Source organism: Lepidothrix coronata, unplaced genomic scaffold (assembly GCF_001604755.1).
Source record: "Lepidothrix coronata isolate B3197 unplaced genomic scaffold, Lepidothrix_coronata-1.0 Scaffold49, whole genome shotgun sequence".
NCBI lineage: Eukaryota > Metazoa > Chordata > Aves > Passeriformes > Pipridae > Lepidothrix > Lepidothrix coronata.
The window spans coordinates 4,110,744-4,133,317 of record NW_016690229.1 but is presented as its reverse complement, the minus strand read 5'-3'; the positions used below and the strand labels follow the sequence as shown (position 1 = coordinate 4,133,317).

Below are 22,574 nucleotides of genomic sequence, written 5' to 3'. Positions count from 1 at the left end.
ACCTTCATCCTTGCTCTGCAGGCCTTCAAGATCCAGCAATAAATCAGGCTCTTTAAACACTTCCCTGCCAAATCCTGCCTAAATGTAACCACCCAACCAGCCCAGCATTACATTGCTGGAGTTGGCACCAGACAAGATAACTGCATTTACTCAGTGTAGTAGAGGATCTTCAGCCCACACTAACACTGAAAATGAAAAGGTGAACTGCTGCTGCCAAAAATGAGATGGAAGAGGTAGGAAAGAGACAGCTACTCAAGGGCAGATCAGAAGAAATGTGTTTTCATGGAGCAGCCCCCCAATTCCAATGGTTCTGTGCAGCCCACCACTGCATTTAACTGAGGGAATGCTGCTCTCACTGCTGGGCAGGGACAGACCCCTCCTGCTTTTCAGCTGAGTGCATGAAACTAAAGCAGAAAGAAACCATCTGTAACCTTCTGTCTGACATACTGAATGGCACTGGCTTTTCACTGTCAGGGCTGGGGAAGGGAAGGTGCTGGCACTGAGCAGAGGGGACATTTGGCACTGCAGTGCCACGTTGTGCTTCGCTGCCTGCACCACGTGTGAGCATGTGTTCCTTATCAGGCAGCAGCAATGCTCCCTGTCCTTGCATTGGAAGGAACAAGCCCAAATCTCCCCTCTGGAAGCTGCAGGGCTATGCAGATGGCTCACAAGAGAAAGGAATAATTGTGAAAACCAGGAAGATGTCTTGGCAGCATGGCAGAGCAGCCAGTGCGTGACTCCAGGTCTGGGCTGTCACAAAAGAAATCTGAACTTAAAACCATCAAGGAGATGGTTGACTTTGCCTCTGTACCCTTCATTTGCAGGTTTTACTTGAAGTCAAGAGAGATTGTTAGCAGTGAGTTGCAAACATGATGTACATAACCTGCAGTGTACAACAGAGCCAAGCAGTCACTTAAAAATACAAAAGTATGAACTTAAAAAACACTTCCCTCACTGGCGACCTTAAATCATTTCTGTCAGAGAGGTTCAAGGATCATTGCATACTGCTTGTGGTATCTCCTACCTGGACGCTTCCTTATGAAGCACAGACCAGGCAACACAAACACTCTGAAGCCACACGAAACTTTGGGGCAAAGGAAGAACAAAAAAAGAAAAAGAGCTCCAAAAAACCTCTTACCTTGTGTCCATTGTGTTGGGACTTCTCTGCCACCAGAAAGCGGACCATGGCCTCCCATCTGCCCAGGGTCTGGGGATCCCACGCTGTCACCACCAGGATCAGCTGCTTGGAGGGCATTTGCACGTGGTGGGCAGCGAACAGGGTCCCGTCCGCCCTCACCTTGAAGTCCAGGCTGTTGGTTTCATAGCGAACTCCCTTGTTACCAGCACAGTTATTAAATTTTACTAGAACAGAGAGTAAGAGATGGAAGAAATGTGTGAGATTGGCGTGATAAGGAAAGCAATCAAATACAAGTTTCAGACATTTAATTTTCACTGATGTCTTCTATATCTCTAATAACCATCAAGGAAATGATTTAACTGTTTCTTCGACCTTTCAGGAGTGCTCTTGTGCTTTATCTGTGTTCCCCAGGGAAGGAGCTGTAAGCCATTTTTAAAGTATTTGATACAGTTTCATTAGATCTCAAACACAGCTGTTCCCCATTTCTACAAGTGGATTTCTCCCTTGTCGCCATTATCTTTTAAATTCAACTGGAGTCTATTACCCACATTGTGGGTATTTTTTTGCAGGAAATGTTCTCCATTTCCCTAACCCTTCAATAACCTACTCACCATATAGCCTATTTGCACATTCTTAACTGAAATTCAAAAGCCCATAACAATTCCATTATCAGAAATATAAAAACAACAAAAAATTTAAACACAGAAAAAAAGTTAAACCATTCTGGAGCACCCATCTGCTGCTGGAACTGGACTCCTACCCTGAGCTGCGTTCCCACCCTGGCTGACCCTTCACATGTTACAGTTACTGTGAAGGGGAACTGTAAAACTGTGCTTCAAAAACCATAATGTGCCATTTAAAAGCCTACTCTGTCAGATCAAAGCTCCCCAGTCGCTGATATTTTTATTTTCCTCTTTTTTTGGACAAAGTCATTCACAGACTAGTTTGAAAACTATTTTTATTGCCATTATGAAACATGTCACATACATTAGGACAGAAAAACAAAAACTCTATTATATGACAAAATTGACAAATCTGATCAAAACTGAACCTGCAGCTAATAACACAGGAAACAAAACACTTTCTGCCATTTGAGTAATCCACAGGGTGGAACACACATGTGGTGAAGGCAAACATATTGTACCCGTAAAAACATCTCAAGTGAGTGAGAATGGATGTACAGAGTTCCAGCTTGGATTGTTAGATGGTTCTCACGCTGTGGCTGCTGAGTGCTCAGCAGACATGCTTCAGCCTGCCCTGAGACAAGGAAAAACCTGCTGGCCAGGTCTGATGGGGCTTCAGCAGACACTTAATTCCTGCAGAAAAAGAGCTGGGCCAGACAGATCCTACCTAGACTGGCTGAGGTGGGAGAAGGGATGCAGTGGTGGCCCAGGTGAGAAGAGCTCCTGAGACAGTTGTACCCCAACCATCCCTTTCCCCCCATGCCACAACTGACTCCTCTGCAGTGCTGCTTTGAGCTGAATCAAGGACTAATCTGGATTTAAATAAAAATCCAAAGGATGGCATAGATGAAAGAAAAAAACAGTCAGGAAACGGCTCAAACCACCCTGCTGCCAAAGCCCCCCAGCGCCACCCAAATGCAGAGAAACGAGGAGCAAATTGTAGTGGAAGAAGAGAAAATCCTTCTCCTCCTTCACCAAACTGCACCCCTCACTAACCAGGGTGTGATCATGTCATGACTGTACATCTTACAAAGGCTTTCTATGCTGTGTGTTTATTTGGATCCCATTTGTACATTTTTATGTGTGTGGTGGGAAGTGTTACCTAATGCTGCAGCAACTGCTGGGCACAAACTGCAAGTGTCATACATTGATTCGTAAAATATAAGGTGGATGAAGTTATCCAGTATATAAAAAATCTGAAAGCACTGGATGAGGTTAAACACACAAGGTTTATTGGCACCTATAAGAATTGGGATGGCCTCAGAGACCTGTGAGGGGAGATCCCCCTTCCTCCTGGGACCACCCTGCTGGGAGATGGCCTTCATCTCTCAGGAATTTCTGCAAATCTTCCCTGCATTCACAGCTACAATAAATATGTGCAAACACATCAAGTGCTTCACTTCTAAAATGTTATTTATTTTCAGCTCCATGCCAGCAGCGCTGTTAGAAACCTGGCACATGAGCTGGTGCATTGCTGCACCCCTCTGCTGTGCAATGGCCATGCAGAACACAACTCCCATCCCTACCTCCCGAAGTACCCACGTATCATATGTGGAAAGACATCTGAAGAAGAGAGAAAGGAGTGATAATGACTGCACATTAAAAACATCTCAGAGCTTACTTTGATTTTACTGAGATTAAAAGAAAGCCCTACAGTGTACCAGTAGTCTGAGACAAAAAAAAAACACAACAATCTTCCTATACGTGTATGTGGTGATTTCAGTATTCAAAGTACTTAAACATCTGCTTAAGACACAGCGCGTGGCTCCAATATGCTGCTCTGGTGTCATATGTCACTGTGTCGACTTTTATGCTCCATTATCTAAAAATGGCTACCTCGTAGACAAAGTCCCTCTGTGACTTGCTAATTACTTCCATTAGTTTAAAACAAACTTGACTAGAGACGGAGAAAATCCTGAGAGAAATTGTCTAATTTCATTTTTTTTTTTTAACACGCACTGTCTCTGCTCTGCATTGCTCCTCTCAGGTAGCACAGGTGGGTGAACGCTCAGCAATGAATTAGCACAGCCTGCACCTCTCCTAAGAGCCTTTAGGAACTGCAAGCACAGAAAGGCTTCAAGGACATGAGGATTCCATAGTGTTGAGTCACTCTGCACGGGCAGCAATGGGGCCACAGCTCACCTGGGCAGCTCTGCAGGGGATTCCAAACACCCAGGGATGACCTGCTTAGCTGCTGTCAAGCAGAGCTGCTGCTATTGCTCCAGGTACTCTTTATGCACAGCAGAGAAAACACAGGATAGCTGAGCTGCTCACACTTCCATCACAGGACTGCAAGGACATGGCTTAGTGCTGGGTTGGCAGTGCTGGCTGAAGTTGGACTCAACAATCTTAGAGATGTTTTATAACCTAAATGATTCTGTGATTAGAAATTCTAAACTCCTTGCTGCTCTGTGAAAACTATTCCTTGGGATTTTACATGACTAGTGAGATGCACTGTTTTATACATACATATATATATATATACATATACACATATGCACACACAGAGATCCACATAATACACTATAAGTATCTTATAAATAAATACCTTATCTATGCAAATTTATATATAAAATACTTTTCCCAAATATATGTGTATGGGTATATGGGAAAAAAAGAATCAAGCTATTGTTCTATAATAAATAACATAGTTCAAGGAAAGAAGACCTTATCCCTGTTTTCAAATTCCACCTCTTACCTCTACTCTTTGCTCTCATGGAGACTGAAATTAAAGTTTCATTCAGCAGCAGACAACTTCTGCTTTTCTTTTTTTTTTCCTTTTCTCCTTTAGAAATCTCTAAGTCTACGTAATTCGCAGTTGATGCAACTCTTGACTTTCAAATAATGTAATAAATAAACAAACAAACACTGGCTGTGTTTATTAGACTTAGAACTCTCTGTGGACACAAATCAATCTTTCTTTGACCAGTCTGAAGCCTAAAGAACACTGCATGAATTTAACATTTAAAAGCTGCAGCATCAGTAATTAGGATTTCGGATAAACAGCAGAGTCACACATCTATCATTTTTACAGGATGGTAAAAAACCCCAACTTTTTAAAAACACGCTGGATAAAATGTTCAGTGATGCTTATCGAAAGCTTATGCTGAAAGCAGCATCTAATGCCTGATGAAAGAAAAACCAAGAAGGCACCCTCATTAGCAGGCTTTTAGGTTTAACCCTTTACCCTCATCATTTTTAATTGCTTCTCTATGAAAGGAGGAAGTACAACAATTTGATACGTTGAAACAGGTACTGAGTGATGGGCAGGAAAGCTGCAGGAGTCTGCAGCAAACTGCGGGGCATCTGAGACAAAAAAATGGTATTTTTCTTCAAAAAAGACCCAGGGTGAAAAAAAATTCAACAAGTTTTGCATTGTTCCCTTTTATTATTTAGCTTGTTAAGCTGGCTGGACAGAGTCAAATGATCAAGTGAGGATCTTGAAAGATGTACGAATACACTGAACTTCCTTGCCCCCCAAATGTCTGAGAAATATATTGAATTTAATGGGACTATAAATGGTACAAACCAAAGAACTCACTTTTAGCCTTATCCTTCTAGATTCTCCTTTAACTTCTCCTAGTCCATTAAAAAGTGCCCCCTCTGGCAAGCTGCACAGGGCTGGAAGAGCAGGAGGGATAATACTCATTTATTAGGATGTACCCCCTGGCAGGGCATCATCCCACAGTTCAGGACACAGGTCCCTTCATTTGGAGGATTATCACTGCAAAGATGTTTCTCTCCTGATGAACTTTAAAGCACCAAATACACACCGCTATTTCCAGCAGGATCCATCTGCTTTTCAAGCTGTGTCTCTTGACCAGCTCCCCTACACCCGGTGCACCGTGATAAACCTAAGCTGCCAAATCCACCCCTCCTGTGAACACCATTAAGGTGAGGATGGCTTAGCTGTGACCTTTGGAAATTTCAGATGTCTGGGTAACCTGCAGAGTCCTCGGCGTGTACGGAAATGTCCCTTTTGTGTGATCATGAGCAAATCACTCGTGTTCCTGCCCTGGCACTCCCGGCCCAATGCTCCCAAATGCCTGCACTCATCCATCTCCTCCGGCCTCTGCAGGGGGTTCAGCCCTGGCCAGCATTCCCCTGCACGTCACCACACCAGGAATTAAAAAGACCCAAACATGTCCTTAGTGGATAGGAACCTGTTGTCTAAGAACAGGCATGAAACCATTCAGTTAACCACAAAAATGCACCCTGTGAGCACATCACAGCCTCAACAAAGTGATTTCTCCATTAAGTGCTAATGGGAAGCAGAGCTCGCTGTGCCTTGTTGGAAAGCTGCATTTATTTGACAAAGTAAGTACGTAGCATAAAATTTTACACAGCCACATTTTCGAGGCATCTTTCTTTATGTTCACGCAATCCCTCTGTGATTCTGTGAGAAAACTGCTTTATAGCAGTGGGAACCAACTGTAGTTGAGTGAATTCCCTGTGGTCACACTGGAAACCTCGAGCAAAGCTGGGATTTGAGCCCTGAAATTCAAACTGCCAGCTGACACTGCCTCCATCACCCACATACAAGGGACAAAACTTATAAATGGGGAAAAAGAACCTTCACAGGCACTTCAAAAAGCAAAGAGAGGGAGATCCTTATCCCTACAAACTGCTGTATATTTCCAAATCAGTTCCGGACAAAAAAAAAATTAAGGAATGTCACACAACTTATTATTGCAATTGTTGTGTGAAATGGAGTCCTATGAACAAACACAAATCCATGGTGGAATTCTGTGACTAAAATATCTTGTCTTAAAAGGGAAACGCTGAAAGGGAGGCAAGAAGATTTTCATAGAATCATGGAATCATTAAAGGTTGGAAAAGACCTCTAAGATCATTGAGTCTAACAATTAATCTAACACTGGGCCCACCACTAAACCATGTCCCCAAGTACCACATCTACATGTTATTTTAACACTTCCAGGGATGGTGATTCCATCACTTCCCTGGGCAGCCTATTCCAATGCTTGACAATCCTTTCAGTGAAGAAATTTTTCCTAATATCCAGCCTAAACCTCCCCTGATGCAACTTGAGGCCATTCTCTCTTGTCCTACCCTGTCCTATTTTGTTTCTCTTGTATTAAAAGGATGGATCTGTCCAGGTACCATAGGCATTTTGACCCCTCTGAAAGAATTCAGAGACATTGCTGTTTCAGTGTTTTGTGGAAATTAAAACTGACTTGAGCCATCACACTTACAAACAATGCTACGTAAGTCCAGAGTCCTGTTTCTATCCCACTCCTGCTTACAGTAAATCCCATACTAGCACACAATACACAGCCAGATTTGCTTCCTGCAGTTAATAAAATGCTCAGAGCCCTTCTCCTTCCGTACAAGAAAAACAACACATAAATAGGAAAAAAGGATGGCTGTAAAACCTGATGGAGACAATGTGTAATTTTCATCCTCCCATTACCAACTTTATAGGTTACATTTTCAACCACGTCCCCATAAAAGATATCACACTAATAAACTCTTAGTGTCTTTATTTAATATTTATAGCACCATGGGAGAGAACCAAACTCTACTGGTAGAAGGTAAAACCAGCAATTCAAACAGCTGCTTCAGAGACTAATAAACACATCCCTAGTGATGGAGTTTAAGAGTATACAGTTTAAAAAAATGCTTTGATACAAAAACCTGTTAGAAATAAATGGATGTGTGTTGGTTGGTATGTGAATGTATATAAAAATGTGCATGCTCACACCCTCGGCTTCACAAAGCATTGAGTATTCATCAAGTGTTCTTGGAGTAAAAAACAAAAATAATTAATGAGTTCGAAGAATTAATGAACTGCCCCACAGCCTATCATCTCCTGAAAACAGTTACCATGATTTAGCATGTTCTTAATGTTATTTTCTTGCAATTAATGGCACAGGAATCTGCTGCAATTTTACCTATTCCTCATATGTCAGGTCAATGTGAAACATTACATCCAATTTTCCAGTGCATTATTTATGATCTCTAAGCTACGACTGCTAATATTTGCCTTGCTGGAATAATAGTAAATTACCATAACAATTTACCATATGTAATTATGTTAAACAAAATCTTTCTTTATTTATCTTCTTGTAATCTTCAGTTACAGTGAATCCCCCTCTTTGGAATCTGCAGTAATACAACATCCACGACATTCCCAACCCATTACATGCTTGTTAGAAATCCCTCCATGTGCAAGTCAACTTGTGACGCCTCAGAACTGCCAAACGAGCAGCAATCAATCTCCAGCAGAAACTAAAACAGATTTCAAAAGGCACATAGAAGTATTTTGCCTTTAAAAGTACATTCTGAATTTCCCCTCTTTAAATTCCGAAGTTCAACCCCCTCCACGACCAAATTATCCATGTAGGTTTTAGGCTCACACTGGTGAACTCCTGACTGCCTCGTGTTCATCTGCAGCTGTTTTGCCTCCACAAAGCCAGGACTGTAGGTTTTATGGGGAAAATGGCAAACCTTGTTCATGCACAAGTCATTTATTTTAAAAAAAGTATTTCTGTTGGCTTGATGGAGCTACATGGAAAAGTCATCTTTTCATTTCTGGAGCCACCTAAATGCTTTTGACACCTTTTCCAGCTTTATATTCCCTTTTATCAGCTCTTGCTTACACAGAGTTTCTGTTTCCATGGCCAGATGAAAAGGAACAATACGTTTCAGTGGACTGAAACAGGGATCCTTTCAAAAGTCATTCTCTCACCTGTACAGTCAGCCAGTAGCAATGAGGAGTTGAGAGCATATTAAAAAAAGATCTAAATTCCATGCAAACAAAACCAAACGAGCCCTACAGTAAACAAAACCCAATTCCCAGACACTGACTGCCTCCTTTATATCCCCACCTGCGCTATTTTTCATTTACTGGAAGCCAATTCAACTAAAATACATGTTTTTAAGGAAGAAAAAATGAAGAAGTATATTTCACTTTTGGTTTGGAATTGGAGGGGAGTACAGACCCCTGGAGAGAAGGACTGTAGAACATGATAGAAAAGATGAATCACTCTGGCAACAGCCAGCCAGCCATTAATTTTCAGGAAGCCAGGAGTTGGTCCAATTAAACCAGGCTCCTTTCTCTACATTAACATGCTTTACTCAGTTTTTTTCTGAAGCTAAAACATCAGCTCGAGACCCCAAAGGCTTTTCTATTTAGGATCAATCAATCTACCTTGCTGCACTGTAAAACATACACTGTCAGCTCTGAGGCGAGCTCAAAAAAAAGAGCAACGGTAGAAAAATTTGATAAATCGACATGTTCTGGCAGTCAGTAGAAGGATTCTTCCTACACTGTCACTTATTTTTATCTGATTAGAAACAAGTATTAGTAAAGGGAATATTCCCTTCTATTCTCTTCCTGGTATTTAGCATTGGGTTAAGAGGAGTCTTTTTATCCCCGATTTTCTACATCCAAGCCAGAAGCTTCCTACCACAAAGGCAGAGAGATACTACCCAGATTTCAAAGGGCAGCGAGTTTCAATTGGATTTGCAGGATGTGCACTCACATTCAAGCATTTTCTTTAGCACAGGAACATGATCCTGCATCTGTTGGTGCTCATGTTAAAGACATTTTTTACTGCTTTCCACGTTTTCATGCTCAGGGCTTTACTGTGGGTGTGCAACCTCACCTCCAGGTTTCCAGCACCTCCTTTGGCAAGGACTGTTTTATTCTGGATTTCATTGCCCATTTGAGATCCACTTACTCTTCCTCAACCCTACTGAGACATTTCAGGAATGGTTAACTAACACATGAGCCAGGCACTGATGACAGAGGCACTTATATGGTCTGAAGTCCTCTGCAAAGAGGCACTCTGGGCTGGGCTAACTCTGAGGGTTACCCTTTTCTTTGGTAAATGCCATAGTAACTGCATGTTGTTCCCAGTAGACATTTTTACTTTTGGACAAAAACCTGTCCTAGTAGTTTCAGTGTGACAGTCCTCTTCTGTTTTCAACAGCAATGTAGACTGAAAGTCACTGGGATGTGCAGCTGATGTTGCAGCTTCAGATTCCGAGGTGAATAAAGACAGCTTGGCTTGTGTAATTCTGCAAATACCAACTGCACCACACGTTTTGGCAGATACTGAGTTTTTATGGGCAAACATTTTTGTTTTTTTGCTCTTCTTTAAATTCCATGTGTCTGCAGGATAGTACTGAGATTCACTACGGCACTAATGAGATCATTTTACAATTAAAGGCTAAGTAGAAACAAACCTCTCACCACTCTACAGGAGAGTTTGGGTTCTCTGATTAAGCAGCAGTAAATAAACCCGTTTCACTCTCGGTCCTGGTGCATGGGCTTTCTATGATTAACTCTCCAAACAAGATGGACCGATTGACCCCATGGATTAATCAATGAGTTTCTCAGCTTCAGAGCAAAGTGCAAGTTGTGGGAGTTACCTGCAGCAGGATATGTTCTAATTATTATTACCAGCACAGAGTACATAAATCCCAAGGCGCTTTATTTGGAGGTTTTACTCTTAGCACTAATGATTTCCACAGCACTCCCATGTTTGTCAAACTACCTACGTGGGAAAAGATTCCAAACACCACTACGCATTTCTTGAGGGAAAAACTGCAGGTTGTATGGTAGCTTGGGGTAATAATTATAAAGGGAGGAGCCTGGGTAATGGTAGGGCAATCTCTAAGTTCTGAAAGCTGCCCACCCATCGTACCTTCATCCCTGGAAGAAGCTGTTGGGAGGCTGAGGCTGTATTGGAGGGAAACTCCATGTGACGCATGGAGCACTCCCAGGCAGAGCAGAGAGCCCAGCCCTGCTGGTACCAGGAACATCCTGACACTGGGAGCAGTGGTGGGAAGGACACAGAGCTCCTGCACAACCACCCCCGCCAGCTCCCACCCGCTCCACAGACAGAAATCTGGCAGCCCTGTGGGGTTTCCTCTCAGTCACAGATCTCTTTTCAGCTTTCCAGAAATGTATTTGAAAGACATGGGGAGCTGCAGGAAGAATTTTAGTGAGGGGGAAAAAAAAAGTGAACAGAGCCCATTTGCAGCCTAGGAAAAGAAGTTGAAAGAGATGCTCCAACCACAGCCGTGTCAGACAGCCTCAGGCTTCTCTCTCCTCACACTCTTCAAACAAACAAACTCTCAACACCTCGAAACAGAGGCTGCACATGTCAGGGGGAAAAAAAAATATCAGACACACCAGTAAAGACACTGAACTCCTTGTGGATTTGACTTGTGTGTAAACACCGACAGCCTTGGGTTTGGGTGTTCTCATCTCCCTCAGCCCAGCTTAGGTGTGGAGATACGCTGGTCCAGGGAGTCAGATCACAATGCAGGAAATGAACAGATGTTTCAGGCAAGAATATTAGAAATGGAAGACTTTGTTAACTGGAAAAATCAAGGCAGGATAGCTATATTTAACTTGCAGCTGCTGTGGACCTCTGCTCTTCTGCCTGCTCAAAAAGCAGCTGCAGTCCTTTACCTTCATCTGTAATCTACACAAGTCTGCAGGTTTCAAGAGAAATAAATAATATGTAGAATAAAACACTGCTTGGTACCTGGTGGTCTCAAGTGCTTTGACATTTGGAAAAATTCAGAGCGTTTTATTTACAGAGTGAGGCTCCACATTCTGCTTCTGGCACTTGGTCAGAGGGAGCAGGATGAGAAAAAGTGGCCTCGATGCCCAAACTGCACTTGAGTGGGTAACAAACACTGGACAAGTTGAGAGATGGCAGGGCTGCACAGCTGCAGAGAGCCAGAGCATCCTGCCCTGGGGCTGGGCTCCAGTGTCCACTGACTCCACAGGAAATTCACCCACAGAGCAGGAAATTAACTGGAAAAGCAAAATCACAATAAAACACAGATCCACGCGATCTGGTGGAGGTCATCACTGAACCCAAATGAACCTCCTGGCCCCTGCAGCCACCCTGGAACAGACCTCGTGCATTCCTGCAGCCATGGAGCTCAGCTGCTGCTGCTGCTGGAGTCACGGGGATGAGATTTAATGGAACTTTCCCTTTCCTCTTTCACATTCACCCCCTCTGACCCTTCCTTCTACAGTGGTATCCAAGAGAAAGGCATCCCTCCCCTCGCCTGAAGAACGACTTCAGGATTCGACTACCAACCTTAAATTTCATGACGCACTTTTGCAGGGCTCAGTCCCTTCAATTAAAACCGAGAGAGACTGAAGCCAGTAAATTAGAGAACGTGACAAATGCAGCACAAAGCACTGAAGATCCCAGAAGGTATCAAATTTAGTGTTAAAGTAAAGAAACAATAGGGAAGTCCAAGACATTTCAGAGTGTAGTGAATCAAATTAAATTGCCTGAAATTCCACATGGAATACATTTGACAAATTTCTTTCCCCCTCTTCAGCTTTCTGTTTGAGATGAACTGTCGTCTGGCAGCTTCAAACGTCTGGCACAGCTTCAGCTTCAGTTTGCTGGGGCTGAATCCAAACACGAACCTGAACTTTACCAGTTCTGCTCTTTTTGTAAACATACTTGCTGTGGCTGCCAAATGCTTTCCAAAAGCACACAAAACCCAGAATCCAAAAGGAAAATATTGTCTTGCTGCAATAAAATTTGCATTTTACCACCTATGGGCAGCATCTCGCGCGCAGAGCCGGCGGACGGGCAGAGCCCACCTTGCCTGTGTTTCCCCACATGTTTTGGAAGGGGACAACGAGTGGGGAGCTGCTGTGGGAGGGATGTGTCTCTCATTCACCCAGCACAAGCCCATTCCACAGCATTTCAGCCCCACCAGCGCCACTTCTTCCCCCAGGGCTGCGTGGGCAGCTAATAATACAACAATTAGCAGTAGGATTCCTCAGACGTGCTGGATAAGACAAGCAGTAAAATGTCATTACACCACGTGTCACTGATAGCAAAGACCAGTTTAGATTCCCCCAGTGAGTAGTCTCAGAACAAATTCATTTTAAGGTAGGGAACTTCAGCAGCGGAAGAGAGGGATATAAAGAGGGTTATGATCAAATTGCTCCTGAGCCCAGATAGCATCAGCCTGGATATATCAGATTCTTTTTCTCCACTTTGCTTTTAAAACATAATTGGTTTTGCAAAAGGCTTACAACAACGCACGCTTCTTTGACACAGAGTGCCATTCTTCACCAGCAGCATCCCACTACCTGCATGATTCTCTTTTATAAATTCTTTCTTCCTCCATTTTAAAGCTTTTTAAAACTCTCAAGCTTCATAAACTATCCAACTGCAGAGGGCTAAACTAGGATGGCTAAACTGAGCCCACCTTTAGGCTGAAGAGCAGCAAATGACAGAGGTATGCAAGTTCTGGCACCAAGCAGGTGCTGTTAGAAAAGCATATTTTATTGTCCACAAAGTCTCAGCCTCACCTCTGAGAGCCACATGGAGTTCCACCACTGCCTAAAATAGACAACATCTGGTTCATATAAACTCTGATTTATTGCATGTCTTCACTCCCCTTGGGTTTTAATTACGAGTAGATCTTGTAACTATTATATTTCTATTTGTTTTATCCATCTAGATATTTTTCTACACTATTAACTACAAATGAAAGCTCGTTCTAAAAATAGTACAAAAATATACTTAAAAATATGCATATGGTCTTTATTAAGGAAATCCCTATACTGAATTTTTAGATGAAGTAAAAACACCACTGAAACCACTGATTAGCAAGCAAGTCTGTACCTGATTTATTATGAGACTAAAGAAGTTGCTTTCTATTACAATAAAACCCTAAAGAAAACAGAGTACAGAACTGACTGCTGCCTCTCATCCTAACAAGTGTGGTGGCAGATAAAATCCCTCATTACTGCAGCACTCTGACTGCTCCCAGGGTTTTTTTTTGGGGGTGTTGAGCCACTTCCAGTGGTCATATGTCCTCATTTTAAAGCACCTCTCTTCTTCAGCAGACAAGACAGAACCAGACTGTACCTAAAGAATAAAACACTCTTCCTCCCCTGGGTAAGAGAATACAATCAGGAATGCAATCATTGGAAGCCTTCCTCCTGAGACATTTTTTTTGTCTAAGCTTTTTTTTTTTTCCCTCTAATGAAACTCTTGATCTTTCTGGGAATAAGTTGATTTAAAAGTGACTTTTTAATTTGTATGACTGAATACCACCACAACAGAACATGCAGTGCAATAAATAAATACCACTTGCAAACTTCAGAACTCCCTGCCTCTGCATCATCCATCAAAACCAATTCTGTAAGAAACAAGGGATGTGACAAACCCAAGCAACCTTTCTCCCCCATCTTACAGAATAACTGAAAACTATTTCTTGAAATGTCCTAATGTTGCTATTAAATGATGAGTCTTCGGAAAATGCTTAGTGGTTGTTCACAACACCCTCTAGGAGGACCAGCAGACGTCACCTCCACAAGCCCAACACACTGACTGGGCAGCTCAGGTCCAAGCACTGAGGCAGAATCCTGTCCTACTCATGGCACAGAAGTTTTGGGAATATGATGGAAAACAGAAATTGCCCCAGATGTCTAAACTGCTGAAATCTGGAAAGCAAAAAGGGCTGAGAGCTGAGTTTTCCCTCCCCCAGTGGCAGCACACAGCGTGACTCGCGTGCTGAGCCATCTGCAGACCAACAAACCCTCCAGGTAGAGCAACAGGAATGTAAGAAATATTTTGGCTCTGTATCTATTTTTTAATTAAAAAGTTTTGCATGTAAACAGATACCTTCTCTTCCTCCAAATCTACACTGACATCCACTACTTATCATTCTGAAGCAATTGCTAGGGGAAACATGATTAAAAAATACCATATTCCATGGAAGTGTTCTTAGAACTGCCCATCATTGTGCCTTTTGGTCCCCTTTCACACCAGCTCAACTGTGAGAGTTTTAAGCTGAAATCAAAAAGTCAGGCCATTTAAAGACATAAAAGTCAGTTATGAGGCTGAAATTTTATTTTTCATTTATTGATTGATGGGTTGAAAAAGAAACATCGACTGGCTGATATCTTTTAAAGGTTAAACAAGCGTGATGAATGGTAGCAAAGAAAGCCCTACCAAACCTTGATTCCCACTTCTTTTATGAACTACAGGGATATCAAGGCTAAGTTGGATGAGGTTTTGGGCAAGCTGATATAGTGGAAGGTGTCCCTTCCCATGGCAGGGGGGTGGAACAAGGTGATCTTGAAGGTCCATTTCAACTCACGCTATTCTGTGATTCTATGAACAACATCCTAACGACACAACAACCCCAATACAGCACCAGGGACCACGGAGGGATGAAGGCACATGAGCTGGAGACTCATCCTCTCCGTACAGATGTGGAGGGCACAGCTGGCACTGCCCCCAGGACACTGCACTGGCTCTTATGCCCCGTTACCACCATGGGTAGCAGCACTTCAACACTTTCCAGTCACACATTTGCAGTTTTTTCAAGAGCAGGCCTCAGTAAGGACTGTCAGCTACCGCTGTCAGGGATGTCTAGCTCAATGTAAACACTCCGTTAGTAACGTGATGAAATTACACCTTCAGGTTTATTCTAACTGCTAAAATAAATCTTTGCACAGAACAAGTGTGCATTCATTTATACTGCAGAGCTATGACCACAAGTTTTAATTTTTACTATTTAATTATTCATCCTGGATCAGGTCTCAATTTAAACTCATATGCAAAGATGAGGAAGAATGGGCACTTGTTTATCTCAGTTTTTTCCAATTAATTCAAGTTGTTCAGTAATCACATTACTTTTCTACTATGTGATAAGAAAGAAAAAAAACAACCAGCAACCATCCAAAGAACAAAAAAAGACTCCCTTTATACAAGAATCAGGATGTTCTACAAAATTTACTTGCATGGATAGACTCCAATAAACCCATTAAAATATTCATTTATAGGGATGGCTCATATTATTGACTCAGCTTGCAAGGGAAATTTTTCTTCTCTTTTTGCCTTTAATGTCTATAATATTATGAGTGAATTGACCTAATAACAGATTATATGATGGAGATCGGCAGAGGTTTCCTTAAATTGTCTTGGAAATATGAAATTTTCCTAAATTTCCCTCTTGCTCCATATGGGCAGTGATAATATGTGGTACATCAACCAGCAAATTCACATCTATTACCTGGTGCTATACCTGAATTAATCAAACCCCAAACTTCCAACCTACCAAAATGCCTGCTTAAAATTAACCATGTCCTACCTTTTTTCAATAAAAAACTTGGGAAAAGTTGAAGTAAGAAACTTCACTTTGAAGAAGCTCACCAGTCTGTAATTCATATAGTTTTAATGACATTTCTGACCTTTAAAACAAAAAGCATGAATAGCTCACCCAGACTATTGGGCAAACAGAAAAAGTAACAAGAAAAGCCAGCAAAGAAAAGAAGAGCTACCCAGGAGGAATCCTCTGCAGCTCCAATATACAACATTTCTACTCTGTAAAAATAGAATGCCACTAAAACTTTGCCAGCCACTGCCCTCACTTAGCCTGATGAGACTTTCTGTTGCTCACCCAGTTGTTCCTTTGATTACCCTGATGTCCAGAAGTTTCTGATAAATAGTCTTGTACTAAGAACATATCACTGTTTGAAATGCAGTTGTCAGAACAGAATATTACTTTATTTCTCTTGCATGTAAATACCAGCAAGAGCTCACACTCTGTCATCTGAATTACCTCCTAAAAATCATCCAAACCTCGAGGAGCCCTTCTGATCCAGGCTCACTGATACAACAACAACTATATTGTGTCTGTATGAAACACCAGGGGCCTGGGCTTTTAAAGATACCACTGCTGAAATAGGTGGCCTTGATTATTTTTGTGCTCAAGCATAGGCATCATCCGGTGATCAGTCCCTGCACTTATATGCATAAATTAATTATGCTGAACATTTTTCAATTAGCCATTTGCCATCGCCCTTGTCTGACTGGTGCCTACTGTTGGGGTGGTGTACCCATCTCACAACCAGGTCATTACACAGAGGAGGGGGCAGACACTGAGCTCCACTGAACCCCAACCAGCCACACCACCAGTTCCATATGCTTAACCTTCACGCTTTCCTGAATGTTTATAAAAAAATCAAACAAAACCAAGCAAATCTTTTTGTTGAACCTGACTGCCACAGGCAAGTCCTTCTTCTCTACAGGACTCTCCCCTGTGAATGCACCTCCCAAAACACTGTGGACCTTGATCTCATGTGGTGAGGATGAGGTGATGGAGCTGCCCCAGGAGCCTCCACCACTGCACATGGATGGAGTCTGGGATGTGCAACAGTGCAATGACGACACACTCCCCTCTGTGTGCACGTGGCCAGGACACCTGCACAGCGTCGACCTGCAGCACGCTTGGCTTGATAACCACTTATTTCCTCCAGCACCAGAGGGACTGAAGCTCTAAAACGAAAAGGCAGTGGGGAGGAATGCAGACATTTAGGGAAGATCCACCCAACTAGCAGTTTCAGAATGAAAAATACAGGCTGCCTTGTTTAAAACCACTGTCCTATGCTTAGGCAGCCCTCCCCCTCAGGTATCTGCACTACACAACGCCCCTCTGGAGGGTGATATTATACGTTCCCTCTCTACCCTGTTATTTCTGGCTGCTTAAGCAGCAAAGGACCAATATCCCATTCAGTTATGCTCAGTTGGTGCAAGAGAAATCAGTGAGCGATCTCTCTGCAGCTCAATTCCCACACCTCGTGCTCGTGTGGCACTGCTGCTTTCTGACAATGATTGATGACTTCTACCAAGCCCCTGTTACCGGGAACCGAATGGGTATTTCTTCATGAGCTACCCGTTATCATGCAAACTCTGTGAGCTTTAAGGGTAGAAAGCTTATCCTCTGGAACAGACTTTCCCATCTGAAACACCTCCTCCTTTCTCCTGTGATTTACTGTTCATTTATCTTTACTGGAAAATTGGTCTTTCCGAGTTACGAACTGGAGACTTTGCTTCTGGAAGAGCCAGCCATGGAAACCCCAGAAATGAAAAGCCAACACTCCCATGGGCATATTAGCTGGTTTTAGACCACAGTTAATGACTCAATCATACATTATTTCACATTAAATTTCGTTTACATTCACATCACAGTGGACTGAGCAGTGGTGTACGTATCCATCACCCAGTTTCCAGTGACCATCAGCAATTAACAGCTTCTGTTCACCCTACAGGGGTGTTTTCCAAATCCAGATTGACATGTTTCAGGCAGACTGGCTCTCCAGACAGGATTTCCACAAAAACTAATTCACACCTGAAACACAGAGCAGACACACTCTACTGTTACTTCCTGCCAGCTCCAAGCCTTACAACTTAAGCTAAACAGTATTTAGTGATTTACTCTGCTTAGCTCTAGCTAGCTAGATTATTAAAATATTATCTTCTGTCTTAGCAGGTAAGGCAGGGTGTGTGTAGACAAGGTCAAATCATGTCTGTTTATGTCACCTTTTAATTTAGCTGATTTGGGTTGAAAGGATTGCATTAGAGATGAATTACTCCTTAAGAGGTTTCTTTAAAGCAAGGAATTGAAAAAAAATCTGAAACTCTTAAGGTCTCCTAATACATGTGACCATTTTGCTGTGTTTCTGCCCTGAAAAAAAAATAATTACTGATGCAAGAAAACTCTTTTTCTTCTAGTAATGAACAGTAGAAGCTTGTCTGGGGGAAAAAACAGTGATTAGATTGTGAGTATGTGTTACTTCCAAATGTAAAGCCATTTTACTTGAGACAATATTAAGATGCTAAGATGCAATGTTTGATCATTAATTTTGGCTAACACTACACATTAGTGTTGCTGCAGTCTTAGATTTTTTTTCTTCTCCCCTGGTTTTAGACAGCCTTAATCATGCTTACAGCCGATCCTAATTGCTGAATCCTATCACTCTCCACCTTCTCTAAAACGCTCGGGGCAAAAGAAATAGCGAAGATTAATGGCAGACGTGTAATTAGACGAAAATGTAAAGATCTCGTGTTAATCATTCAGAAATAATTTGATAAATATGAAATTCTGAAGAGCTCTCACTAGAGCAGGAGATGATAAAACTGGAGTGCTGTGGCACAAAGCTGAGCACATTTGTATGTGCCACACTCCTTGCGACTGGAACGGGAGAGCTCACGCCCGAGTGTGTGGGCATGCAAGGGAGGCTCCATTAACATAATGGGATTCAGCATGGAAGACCATCTGTTTTAATTGAGCGAGCTTATTCGTACAATGCTTTGCTCCACTAATCTTGTTTAGATTAATGTTAATGTTCTATTAAAAGGTAGTTTATCATCCCACAATACTGAGTTAAAGCGATCACACCCACAGTAATATTCTCGGCTCTCGTGGAGGCAGAGAGCTCGCTCATTACCAGGCTATTGATCAACTCACAGCACAATTATTAAGGCTGGGAACCTTGGTTAAAAGTAACCAGAGGTCCTTTGTCCAGCGAGCGTAAATGCACGGATAAATAGCTTTTATTTAATTAATTTAAAATACAAAAGAACACAGCCCGCAAAATAATTCTCAATTATGCCTTTGGGTAACTACAGGAATGATGCTTTAGCTAATACCACCTTTCAGGTTGTAACAGAGAGAGCAAGTGTCAAACTGGGATGGGTTTCTCTCAATTTCTTTTCTTCCTGCGACTCATCTTCTCACCGTAACCCTTGGTCTGTCTTTAGTGCTTCTTTTAATGAGAAAGCAGGAAGCTGAGTGCTAGCTGGAAGCACACCTATCATTAAAAATGCAGACACAGGGCAAGACAAAATGTGCAACAAAGCACCTTTTGTACGTGGATCTAAAAATACCAAATTGCAGAAGGCATTATTATATCCTGAAGGTTTAACTTTTTTTCCCCCAAAATACGGCAGAATCTGAAAATGAACTTCTGTATCCTCCATGCCTAGAGATTAATGCATCTAAATGTTTCGGTTATTATTTTTAAAGGCTGTATTTTTTAAAACAAAATCATGTGCCAGCCAAGTAATGAATTATTCCATCACTGTTTGGGGGTTAGGTGTTTGAGTAGCAAAATGGATTACAACCTGCTATATTTACAACAAAAATAAGACTATCATCAGAAAAATAAATTCTACACTCATCTGAGTTCAACCTTCACCCCTCCTTTCTTCCCTTCACCTTCATAAGTGCTATCTTGAGCTGCTCAAGCCCAGGTTCAAGCCCCTGGTAAGGATCCCACCTTCTGGTTGTTCCTCCCACCAGTGTGGTCACTGCTTTGTTTCTTTGTACATCCCTGGGTCCCCTTTCTCCACTGCACCCAGCAGCCTTCAGGGTCTGACCCCTCCAACACTTCTCCCCACTCCCATGTCACCAGAGCCTTGGCAATTGCCCCTTTTGTTCTCAGCCAAGTAGCTTTGCTCTTTTTTGCTTGCTGCTCCATTGCTCTGGAAGAGCTCCTGGTGGGCCAGCAGCAAGGGTACCTCCACATTTCCCTCCTAAAACATCTCTTCTGCCAGAGCAGATAGAGCTGGTGTGCTGGGCGTTGCTGCTCATGCAGGAGTTAGAATCACAGAATCATTTAGCTTGGAAAAGATTACTGTTGCCTTTCTTTCTGAGGACTCCCCCCCAAGCTCATCTCAAGTCATCAGTTTTGCCCTGTCTTACCCCAAGATGGCAAACCCTCACTGACAAGGATCAACATTTTGGTGTTTGTTTTGCACAGCTCCTATTTTTATGGTGTCTACAACTGCAGCTGCTCAATACCACTGCGGCACAAATAAAGTAACAAAAGAAGTAACAAGTGCAGCCCACCCCCTCCTTCCCAAATTTCAAGTGTGGCTTGAAAGAGTCCACTTAGAATTTTTATTTCCTAAGGGAATGTTTTATAATTACATTCTGGACATAGAACAAGGAAGATGAAGGATACCAATAGAAGATGAAATATATGTGAAGAAATTCTTCACATGCCATTCTAAAAACAATAATCTCACAAAGCAATAATTCAAGGGAGATTTCCTCCCCGAATACCCAAACATGCCAGTCATTAATTACAACTCAGAAAAGCTTCTCTGTGATACAAAAGCATCACCATTCCTTCTCTGCAAAATTGGGAACCTGAGAAGAGTAAAAGTTAAATGGTTCATCCAAGAAAACCCAGTTGACAGTTGCCAAACTGCAAAACACTGCAAGCAACATCAGATGCTTGTTCTCACATTGGCTGTGTTGATGTCGGCAGCTCCTCACTTTAGCCTGGGGTAGGTTTTAAGTTTCTCAGTAAAACTAAACCTGAAATTAGTCCATGCACTGAACTTTTGAAAATCCCACCTGAGCAGACTCCAAAATACCTAAATTATGTCAGACACAAATGCAATGCCTCATTTAAGAACCTCACTCCGAGATTAAATCCGCTCTGATTGGAGCGAAAACAAGACTGGCTGAGGACACGTGTTAGGAGCCACAATTTTTCATGGGAATGCTGGAAGAGACTTAAATGAACCCCTTAATTTGCAGAGCGGAATTGTTAATGTTTCCCTTAGAAAGACAAGACGCATTTCTACCTCTAACGAGCGATATCCATCCATAGCTAACGAGCCACACAACCTCCGAGCGAACACTGACAACTTCACAAGGGAGACGCACAAGCCACAGATTACACAGGAAAAGTTGATAGTGATCAGGGTTGGAAATCATTGATTTCCTGAGGATTTGTCAAGCAGTGCTCCAGGCTGTGTCCAACACACAGAAATCGCAAGTGACAAAATAAAATTAAAATACCCAAACATCCCTGCCTCCATCCGTTATCACCATTTCTTGTCCTTTCCAAACAACTTCCTGTGTTGAGCACCATCTCCCCATTGTGGCTGTGCCCCCCCTGCAACCAGCCCTTTTGCAACTCCGGACCTTCAACAGCTCTGGACAAAGGGCTTGTTTTTTATGGTGTTTGCCACATTTTTGGGGCAGCTGCCCTAGCTTAGGATGGAGAGCAGCTGGGATCTGTATTGCACACGGTCCTGCATGAAGTTATGAGGCTGCCTGCAAGCACTTTGCCTTTTTGCACTGAACCCAAGACAAGAGAAATGAGAGAGGCAGCCAGGGAGTGTGAAAATGCTGGGGCAGGGGGAAATTGCATGGGAAGTGTGAAAGGACAGGGACAACACTCATGGAATCGCAATTAGCAGACAATTAACTTCCATATATTATTGTATTCCATCATCAGCTGTACTGAACATTAATGTGATCAATCAGGTTTTTCTTTAGGCTGAAGTTACACTGTGCAGTGTGTTTTCAGCAGGGTGGGCATGGACCTGCCTGTCCTTCTGCTGGGCTCTGTGGGAGAGGAGAAATCACACAATCTGCGATGTCAAACTACCTCTGCACCCTCCCTTAGATTTCCTGGCTACTTCCCACATTTCCATGCACAGAGGGGAGAGAAGGATGCTCCACCAGTGCCAGCATTTTTGGGGTCACTCCAGAGACAACACTGAATGAGGTGCCTGTGGGTGGAGCAGGTGAGTGCCTATAGTGACATAAAAGGCACAAACCTAAACACCTTCTTTGGTCAATAATGCAATGCAGAACGTGACTGGCATTTTTTCCTCTCCAGACAGCTAAGAAATGCATTCAGGAACCTGTGCCTAAGCTGCATGGGCTCTTAGCCAACACACTGTATCTACACATGACAAATTACGCATTCAGCCATTGTTTGAAAGTTTTGAATTCACTGTTGGTGGTAAACTTTTTACTAGAACACACAGATGGTCCTGCCTGATCTTGTTAATGAAAAACTCTCACACAGCTACAAAAACAGACGTGATCATCTGTTTTTCAACATTCTGAAAAAAACCTACAGAGGTGTAAGGTGCTGTACAAATGAGAATAATTAGCTTGTGCCATCTGTG

General features: G+C 42.5%; 1 protein-coding gene across 1 annotated transcript in view; it reads right to left on the bottom strand.

Annotated features, from left to right (window-relative positions):
* Positions 1-22,574, bottom strand: part of CDH4 (cadherin 4) — a 426,603-nt gene that overhangs the window by 168,412 nt on the left and 235,617 nt on the right. Inside the window, exon 3 of the mRNA XM_017815353.1 lies at positions 1,139-1,362. Within this exon, the coding sequence (XP_017670842.1) occupies positions 1,139-1,362 (224 nt within the window). The remainder of the gene's footprint in view (positions 1-1,138; positions 1,363-22,574) is intronic.